This window comes from Elaeis guineensis, chromosome 11 (genome assembly GCF_000442705.2).
Source record: "Elaeis guineensis isolate ETL-2024a chromosome 11, EG11, whole genome shotgun sequence".
Lineage (NCBI taxonomy): Eukaryota > Viridiplantae > Streptophyta > Magnoliopsida > Arecales > Arecaceae > Elaeis > Elaeis guineensis.
The window spans coordinates 25,047,378-25,057,497 of NC_026003.2; the positions used below are offsets into that span (position 1 = coordinate 25,047,378).

At 36.1% G+C, this 10,120-nt stretch overlaps 1 protein-coding gene across 1 annotated transcript; it reads left to right on the forward strand.

The window, feature by feature from the left end:
* The first annotated feature begins 746 nt into the window (after nucleotides 1–746).
* On the forward strand, nucleotides 747–8,096 carry LOC105053561 (enolase 2). The gene is made up of 17 exons (XM_073245552.1): nucleotides 747–925; nucleotides 1,234–1,297; nucleotides 1,735–1,799; nucleotides 3,253–3,300; nucleotides 3,439–3,525; nucleotides 3,640–3,720; nucleotides 3,802–3,903; nucleotides 3,992–4,072; nucleotides 4,152–4,226; nucleotides 6,155–6,217; nucleotides 6,340–6,420; nucleotides 6,593–6,787; nucleotides 6,870–6,920; nucleotides 7,078–7,166; nucleotides 7,249–7,300; nucleotides 7,399–7,455; nucleotides 7,726–8,096. The coding sequence occupies exons 1-17, from the start codon at nucleotides 860–862 to the stop codon at nucleotides 7,804–7,806; spliced, it is 1,338 nt and encodes a 445-aa protein (XP_073101653.1). The 5' UTR covers nucleotides 747–859; the 3' UTR covers nucleotides 7,807–8,096.
* The last annotated feature ends 2,024 nt before the right edge of the window (nucleotides 8,097–10,120 follow it).

A 10,120-nucleotide genomic window follows, 5' to 3' on the forward strand; every position in this document is an offset into this window, starting at 1 on the left:
TATCGTAGAAGAAGATCAATCATCCTCTGACGTCAAGATACAATCCGAACCTGTGGAGCCTCTGCTGCCCCTCTTTCCGGTGTCTCATTTGAAAAGAAAACCGGTCTCATTAGTCGCCAGTTTTGAATGGCCATCACATCACGACGCCCACGGGATCAGGTCCTTGGATTGCATCTTCCAGAAGCTTCACCATTCAAAGTCGTACAGCATGATTTTCTCCATGGCCCCACACCGTACCCTGGAATCGAGAACGCAGCAGGTTCTCACCGGCCCTGCATCATAACCTATGTTCGCTGCAAAACAGCAAATCCTGCCACACTCCTGTAGTAGCAGCCTCAGGGCCCACAGATCAGACGGACCAAAGTAAAAGCGTTTCCTAATCGTGGTACACACGTAAACCGACGGTCGAGGTTGACCCACAGGTATTCCTTTCTCGAATATTCGCTCTTCGATGCGGAGAACCGCTTCCCACGTGGCACGACTGTCGAGCACCTCGTGACGTTCCCTTTCTTTATTCCTTTATTTGTACCGATACACTCCCCAGATTTCCTACCCGGAGAGTTATAAACCGGGAGGAGATTCCATCATACTTTCCTTTCACTCGGTTTATGAAACTTTTGGGGAGCGAATCCTTCAACTTTCCTTTTTCTGGCCCTCCTCCCGTCAAATCCCTGAACCCGTCCCAAATCCGACGGCGCAGATGAGGACTTCCGGTGGGCCGTAGCAAACCTCCGTTATAAGTTGGATCGGCTTCCATTTCTCCACCCCTCAGTGGAGATCCTAAGCTCCTACCGGTCGTTCCATAACCTCTGTTTTGTGATTTGCTCTCTCTCTCTTCCCTTCCCCGATCGCTACCCGTATGGCGACGATCAAGTGCATCAAGGCCCGTCAGATCTTTGATAGCCGTGGCAATCCCACCGTGGAGGTGATCATCCTCTTCCCCGATGTTTCTCTGTTTCGATCTCCGATCCGATCGTTGGGGTTTATAGGGTTTTGCATTCGTTCTTGTGATCGACAGTGGGTTTCTGGTTTCAGATCGGAGGATATCTTCTTGATTGAGTTTCGTGGTTGTTTGGTGGTTGGATCTGATGATTTTTGTTTTTTTGTAAATCGAAAAGATCTGGGTTTTGGATCTTCATTCTTTTGTTTTTTAAGTTATGTGGAAGGATGTGTTTATCGATCATATATTTTCTGAACTCTCTTATTTCTTGTTTTTTACTAAATTTTTTCCAGGTGGATTGTTGTCTCAGTGATGGAACTTTCTCCAGGGCTGCTGTTCCAAGTGGAGCATCGACAGGTATTTTTATCATCTAATGCGACTCTTTTGATAGCTTTATTTATTCTCTTATTAGGGTTCCTTTATTTGTTTGTTTATTTTTTTCAGCAATCGTTGTACAACTAATTTTCGATATATATTCTTCCAAACAATCACCTTTATTTGATCGTAAGGTTATTATCAGATATGTTATAAAAAGTGGTGTCTTTCTCAAAAACCCTAACGGCATTATCAGGAAATTAGGATTACGTTGTTTATTTCGATTGGAGTGTTACATAGTTACTGAAAATTATGTCCTCCTTAAAAATGCTCACAGAGAAATAACCTAGTGATGATGGATAGTATAGGGAAATTTAGAGATCTTGTTTATCTCCTCATTGGAAGTACCGTTTCTTTTTTGCATCATATTCTTAATGTATATGAAGAAGAAATTTAGTTGGACATTTTTGGTGATCAAGGTATATATGAAGCTTTGGAGCTGAGAGATGGAGGATCAGACTACCTTGGGAAAGGTGTCCTTAAGGTCAGTACAACTTCTAGTTGTTGAATCAAATGCATCCTTCAGCTTACATATATTACTGGATTAATTGTTTTCTTTTTTTTGAGCCCAGTTGATTGTACAATATGATTAGCTTCAATTATAACAAATGTGGTTATGGTGCGTGCAGAATTTTATGGATTATGCTTTCTTTTCTATTTTATCTGGTATTACTTTGTTGATATGTTTTTACCATATATGGTATTAGCGAACTGAAAATTTTGGCAAGAGGTTTAAGGGCCCAGCAATGTAAGGGCTTTCTTCTTCTTCAGTAATCATCATGACTGCGTTAGGAGATTGTTCCCTTTCTGTTAAATCCCAGTTAAAATAAGCAAGATCTTGATATGAGTGTCCAATCATGATCCAATTATCTAAAGTGCCTTATCATCTAAACCTGCCACTTTCTTTAACTGCAAACTGTGAAAATTGAGATGATACTGGATTTTGATAATTCTAGTTGGTCATATGAACTAGACTTTGGAAAGTGCTCTAAAATCTTTAGTATTGTCTGTTCTAGATTTATGGAATAAAGCGTAAGCATGATCTGACCATGTGGCAGGCACAGTCATCATTGCATTTATTGCTTATTCTTTGCAGAATGCACTGGTTAACTTTATTTGAAAAAAATAACTTGGAGATCTTCCAAACTTTATTCATTAATGATTTGCTTCATGGTAGACATTAAATCTCCGATTTTTGTGCATAAGTAGAATCACTTGGAGGATGCATCATGCATGTGATCAACGCGTGCCTCTTATTTTCATCAAACCTTTCTACTACCAATTGAGTGTCAAATAAATTGTAATTTTAAACTTATGTATTAGTAATATGTTTGGTAAACTATATAAAGATACAGTGTTGAAGTTTTGCATGCCACCTCGAAGACTTAATTTTTTGCATGTCATGCTATGAGGACAATTTCATTTGGTTCCTTTTCTACTATAAATTGAATGCCAAGTAAATGACTTATGTATATTTTTAGTTTGTTTGGAAAATATATAAAGACACAGTTGAATTTTTGTGTCCCACCTTGAAGACTTTTTTTTGGTTGTCATCTCATGCTATGATGACAATCTTGTTTTGTTCTGCAATTCTATATTTTTAGTCCATTTTTCAGTTATAAAGCTAAATGCTAGACGCTTCTCATAACATGTTGCAACTTGTGTATGCCATGTTAAAACATTACATAGTTATCTAATGACAATGTTCATCTGAGCATGCGTTTGATGGTGCTGGTCAAGAAACGGCAGCATGCATATGATTGCTATTTCAAACATAAATACAGACAAAATCTTTGTATCTTTATTTGCATTTAGGAACCTGCTTGCTGTACAGGGTCATTTTCTGGTTTTATCTGATACCTTTCTGTGTTACAATTCAAATATTATAGTTGTATGCAGATTCTTAGTTGAACTTATGTACCTTTTTTGTGGTTTAGGCTGTTACGAATGTGAACTCTATCATCGGACCAGCATTGATTGGGAAGGTACATGGTATACTCTGCCATTTTCTTTTCCAGTTTGATGTTTTATTTTTTTTCATTTATGAGTTTAAGCTGTTTAAGAAATCTAGCCTATGAACAGTCAGACCACTGACAATCTGCAAATATAATGCCTTTGTACAGGATCCGACCGCACAGGCTGAGATCGATACTTTCATGGTTCAGCAACTTGATGGGACCTCTAATGAGTGGGGTTGGTGCAAACAAAAGGTACCATGCTAGCTAGAACCTGGTTTCATTACTAGCACAGTTATGATTGTCTGTCTCTCAATGTCCTGGAGTGTAAAGTGGTTTCATCATTTTACTGCATTTTTATTGCCTCAGCTCGGTGCAAATGCCATATTGGCAGTATCTCTTGCTGTTTGCAAAGCAGGTGCTAGTGTGAAGAAGATTCCTCTTTACCAGGTTTGTGAGGTGAAATTGATTATTTTCTCAGGAACATGAGGTCATGTATTATATATCTGACTTCCATCCCCTCGGATGCAGCATATTGCCAATCTGGCTGGAAACAAGAACTTAGTGTTGCCTGTACCCGCATTCAATGTTATTAATGGTGGATCTCATGCGGGAAACAAACTCGCGATGCAGGTAGCCTCCTGACTAGTTGTGTTCAGAACTTGTATTTTGATAGACAATTATTTTCATCGTGCTCATCAAAGTTCTATTATGTTAACAGGAATTTATGATCCTTCCTGTTGGGGCATCCTCATTCAAGGAAGCCATGAAGATGGGTGTAGAAGTATACCATCATTTGAAGGTAAAAAGATTAGTTGATTCATTATCCTTTCACTTCAGTTCTAAGAATGTTTCCTGATATTCACTGATCCTGCTTTCAGGCTGTCATTAAGAAAAAGTATGGACAGGATGCTACTAATGTTGGAGATGAAGGTGGTTTTGCTCCTAACATTCAGGTCTGTTGCTGATTCTTAGTACATTTCTTCACAGTAAAGTATTTATTTTAATTGTAAAATTTATTACCTATTATTAAGCATAATTTGTTGAGTGGATATTCTTCTAGTCTTCTACATTTAGCTCATGGATTAGCCTTAGAGGATGGTAGAATGCTGGACAATTGTATGCTACTTGATACGATATTGTAATTGTTAATCAGTGAAGTAAAGGAATCTTTATTTCAGAATAGATGAGATAATCATCACAATGCAGCTCATAATCAAATTTTTGGGAAACTAAAACCTTTAGGGCTTGTTCTTTGGAGGGACAATTGTATGCTACTTGGTACGGTATTTGTAATTGTTAATTTGTGAAGGAATCTTTGTTTCAGAATGGATGAGATTATCATCACAATGCAGCTCATAATCAAATTTTTGGAAACTAAAACCTTTAGGGCCTGTTCTTGTAGGGTAGAAACTTGTCAGGGAATGGATAAGTATTTTCTAATCAACACTTAGATGAGAAAATAATTTAGCATTATTATTTCCTGGATAAGTTGCCAAGATGGATTCATATTTGCATAATACCTTTTATTATGTAAATATTATAATATATGTAATATAATATAATATATTACATTATATTATATATAATATAATATATAATAATATATAAGACAATATATATTATATTATTATAGTAATAATGTAATATAGTATGATAGTAGAATAATGATATTATGATATAATATAATATATTAGAATATAATATATTATTATAATAATATGTTATATAATAATAATAATGTATTATTATATGATATTATTATCATATTATATTATATTATTTAAGATTATATTATATTATATCATATTCTATTGTGTCTATTATAATATATAGCATAATGTAGAGAATATATATTATAATTTATTATAATACATTATATATAATATAATATATGTTATTATATTATACCAGTGTTATAGGGTTAGGGGTATTGTTAGGAACAAAATAAAAAAAATAAATTTCTAGTTGGTGGGAAAATGACTTACCTCCTCGGTGGGTAAAACTTTACCCCCATGTTATAGGTAAAAGCTACCCATGGTAAAATATCTTACCATCTGGAGAATCATAAGAACATGGGCCAACTTTTTCATGATATTGAATGGGCCCTTAATTTAAGGACTTGTGCTTGTTGTGTCAGTAATTTTTTTGGGACTTGAAATATTTTGTAAAGTGAAATGCCTGAACACACTTTTGAAGATGACAATCTAATTTGCCCCAATTTTCTCAATTTTCTCATGTTTGTTGTAAGAAGAAAATTATTAATTGTCTAGGTCATCTAGTTCTTCATTTTTATTTCTTTTCTAGACTAATATGAGAGAAGAGTTTGATTGTTTGATTGGTTAGCATATATCTAATTTCTATATGTTAATCTCAAACTTTAATGCACATCCTAATTTTAGTTCCTTTATTATGTGTAATCTTATATTGTATGACTGGATTTCTCTGTATTCCATTTTCCCTAAGTTTGATATGCTGACTTTTTAGGATTGGTCAGTTGGCTTGTGTGGTATTGTTTGTGCATTCTTTGCAAGACATTCTAAAGAATTCCTGTTGGATACATGTTCTTAATGCTTTAGGAGGAAATCTTACTTGAGATTCATTAGTCATTAACCATCTAACCTTCATGTGACTCTTGTAGGTATAAATTTATTGCTAATGCATTTTGGAAGTAAAGCTGGTCTCAAGCATGTCAAGTGTAATAGAAATCTTATGATGAATAGTTTGCTTGTTTCAGTTGTTGATTCTTATTTTAATACATTTCTTTTATACTGTTCATATTGGCCTTTAGTAGTATGTGCTGATGATTTTCTGACAATTTCGAATAGTGTTGACCGGTCTTTGAAGGTCTCATCATAATTCATTCCATTTCATGAAACTGCAGGAAAACAAGGAAGGACTTGAGCTGTTGAAGACAGCTATAGCAAAAGCTGGATATACTGGCAAAGTGTGTGCTATCCTTAGATATGTTCCTTGCATTTTTTTATGTTTATGTGAATTTGTTAGTCTTCAGACAAGCATGGGGACTTGAGGGACAAATTTCTCCATCATACTTGATTGTTATGACAGGTGGTGATTGGGATGGATGTTGCTGCTTCAGAGTTCTACAGTGACAAGGATAAGACATATGATTTGAATTTCAAGGAGGAGGTGAGTTTGCTTGTTCCTGTTGTGTTTTGAGATATTGATTTTTCATACAATTCTGTGATTGTCCTGGGGATAACTAACATTCATTGTTGTATTATGCTGCTTTGACATGTCATTGACACTTTGCCCACCACAAAATTAAATGATAATAATTTTTTTTTTTTTTTTGCTGCAGAACAATGATGGTTCGCAGAAAATATCTGGGGATAGTTTGAAAAATGTTTACAAGTCCTTTGTCAGTGGGTATCCCATCGTATCAATCGAAGACCCGTTTGATCAGGATGATTGGACCCACTATGCAAAAATGACAGAGGAGATTGGAGAGCAGGTGCAGATTGTTGGAGACGATCTTCTTGTCACCAACCCAACGGTAAATATCATTTTACTAGATGGAGCACTTGAAGAGAACTTCCTTTGTCACAATTCTGATTTATTCCCAAATATTTCTGCAGCGTGTTGCCAAGGCAATTAAGGAAAAGACATGCAATGCCCTCCTTTTGAAGGTAAAATTAAAGTATTGCAATTCGTCTGTTTCTATATGGCTTGAAATGGTTAAATTTTCCTTTTGATATGTTTGCAATTTTTTAATTTCTAGATATATGATTTTTGTTGATAAAATCACAAAGATGAATAAGTTTCTTTTTTCACTTGGCGCTGCAGGTGAATCAGATAGGGTCTGTGACTGAGAGCATTGAAGCTGTAAAAATGTCTAAACGTGCTGGCTGGGGTGTAATGACAAGCCACCGAAGGTAGACTATAGATGATATATTTGAGTTTTTTTATTTTTATTTTTATTTTTTCGTTTCTAACTTACATTTTTCTGGTATTTAGTGGTGAAACGGAGGATACTTTCATTGCTGACCTTGCAGTTGGTTTGGCCACGGTATGTCTCTATCTGTTGCAGATCCTATGATTCATTTCTGTATGTTCTTTTTCGAGATGGATTTCTAACGTCATGCTGCTTTCTACACTCTGTAACAGGGCCAAATCAAGACCGGAGCTCCATGCCGTTCTGAACGCCTTGCCAAGTATAATCAGGCAAGCTCTTGCACCATAAGGCTAATTCTGCCATCAAAATCAAGATTATTTTAGTGCTAATGTTAACATGAAAGATGTGGTTAACTTGTAACGCTCTAACCTTACTATGTTTTCAGTTATTGTGTCCGGTTATTATGTCACCTTACAAGCTGTTGGTTCCATCCAAACAAAAATGAACTTGCTCAAATATTCTTGCGGATTTTGAGACAGCAAATGTGAAATTATTGCGAAGTTAAGTTTATACTCACTGTTCGTTTCTGGTGGATACAGTTGCTCAGGATTGAGGAGGAGCTTGGTGCTGCAGCAGTCTATGCAGGAGCAAAGTTCCGTGCTCCTGTAGAGCCTTATTAGGAATGCGACACTGTTTTCTGCACATGTAGAGCTTTCTGGGAACATGATAGCCGTCGTCTGAAGCTGCTTTTAGGATGCATAAATTTTGTTGATGAGTGTGATGCTCTTTGTTTTTGCTAAAACTTCGTCGTTTTGCCCTGATGCGAGAAATAAGTTCTAGTTTTGTCGTTGCAGTTATATCTGTGGAACGGTAAGTTTAGTGTTTCAATCTATGTATTTTATTTTGGATTCCGCTGCTTCAGGCGCTGATTGCTTTGTCGTTATCAATGAATATGCCTATGATTCCAGTCTGTGCTCGACCATAGAAAGCAGTGAAGTTGTGAGATACAATCCAGTTGCTTCTCTTGAGGAGAATCTGTAGGATTCTTTTCTAGAATTGTTTTTGGTGAACTACTGAAAACTTTCAGCTCCTGCAATGCTCTTCTCGAGGATGAAATGGTAGTATTAAGAAATCGGGACCCAGTTAACAGTTACCGTCCGTTAATCGAATCGTGGGTGGTGCTTGGCTTCTGGGAGATTCATGGTTCTCGTCTCCTCTCCCGTTACTCTGATGATGTTCTCTCTGATTATGTTCTACAGATTTTTATACGTAATCTATAGATATTTTGGGGCGTCTGAATGAGTGGTTTATACATTGGTAAGTTCGTGTGAGAGATATTTTGGACAGGCAATCTGGTCTGAGATGGAATCCAGAGGATGAGAATGCCGTAATCAAGTGCAAGAGGAAAAGAATATTTGCTGCTTTTTGTTGTTCGACGTTTCGTGGAGGGATGCTTTGGAAGCCGTCTATGATCTGTCAAAATTTTCGTTCACGTTTGACATTCAAACTTTCTCTTTTTCTGTGCTTTGTCGGTAGGTATTTTTATTTAATGTTCATTAAAAAAATATTAAAATAATATTTTTTAAATTATTTATTAAAATATTATTAAAAATAAAATTGTTTTATTATAGGATGGTTTTTATGCTGACTTATCACTGTTAACGCCTGTTTAATGATACTATGAGTAATAGGACATTTTTATTGATCGTTCTATCGTAGGATAAATCATCCTATCATAAGTCACCCCATGATAACATGACTGTGAAATAATGGGATGATTTTATGATTGTGAAACGTGCTTGATATTTTTTTTTAAGCCTGTGGCACGGTGGCGACCTGGCGCAGGAGTCAATCTCTATTGTGCCACTGGCCAACGTAGGAAGTCTATTTTTATAGGCACAGTAAGAATTGATCCATGGATCGTCCTCCGGCATAGGAGTCAAGAATTGATTCATGGGTCGTCCTCCGGCACAGGAGTGATGCCATGAATCATCTCTTTTTACGTGTCAATCTCAAAAAGTCTTGTGCCAATGTCCCATCTAAAATAAGACGACCTAAGGATTGCCCTTTCAAATCTGAAATTGACTTTTTCTTGATTTTAATTTCTAAAACTTTCAAAAAACATTGTTTGGATTTTGAACTTGATGAATTTATAATTTTGATCTTCTCCAAATATTTTTATCTATTAAAATATTTTTAATTTTTTTGGACTACAAATTCAAATTTCTCCAACCACATTTATAATTAACATTGTAAGATATCTTAGAAGTAGTGGATAATCCTAAACTCCAATCATATAATCCGTATCAACAATTAATTTTTTGCACAACTAACAAAAATTCTAACATGTGCTTTCAAATTAAAAAAAATTATAATATTAATTTTAAAATAATGTAAACTAATAGTTGATCATTATAAAGTTTATTAGTAAAAAGAAATATGTACAAGTATTATAACTATCGAGAGATGTATATATCAAGGTACTGGGGCCTCCTCCCCATCCTCCTCTTGTAGATGCGTGTCACCTCTAGCCACTGTCGTGATGGCTCAATCACGATATCAATCGATAGGGAGGGAGGTGCTGGCATACTCGGCTTATCAATATGTGCCGGATGTCTATATCGAAAAATCCTCAATCTACCTCTACCTCTGGCCCTCTGATGCATATGATCGACGTGCTACTTATTGGGTCGGTCTGATGTGTCTCTCGGCTCACTCATCCTTTGTGAAATAGAGGCATTATCTACGGGAAGGTCGAAGTTTGAAAAACTAGGATATGAGGTATACTGGACATATGATGAGGCACTCGGATCATTCGTCGATAGTGCAGTGTGAAGTCGTCTATCCTCAAAGACGACTCGCATAGTATTGACAAGAATGTCCATAACATCGGCAAGTGCTCGGTCTTTGCACCCAATAGTGACCGAATGGAAGTCACTCATTGCTCGGTGGTATAGCGATGTAATCCTCAGAAATTGTCAGTACCAAAAGAAA

Bases quoted from the DNA above. Each gene is read 5' to 3' on its own strand.
- LOC105053561 (XM_073245552.1), top strand. From the start codon at position 860: ATGGCGACGATCAAGTGCATCAAGGCCCGTCAGATCTTTGATAGCCGT. The intron at 1,800-3,252 runs GTCAGTACAACT...TTTGTGGTTTAG, and splicing joins TTGGGAAAGGTGTCCTTAAG to GCTGTTACGAATGTGAACTC. The intron at 7,167-7,248 runs GTAGACTATAGA...TCTGGTATTTAG, and splicing joins GTAATGACAAGCCACCGAAG to TGGTGAAACGGAGGATACTT.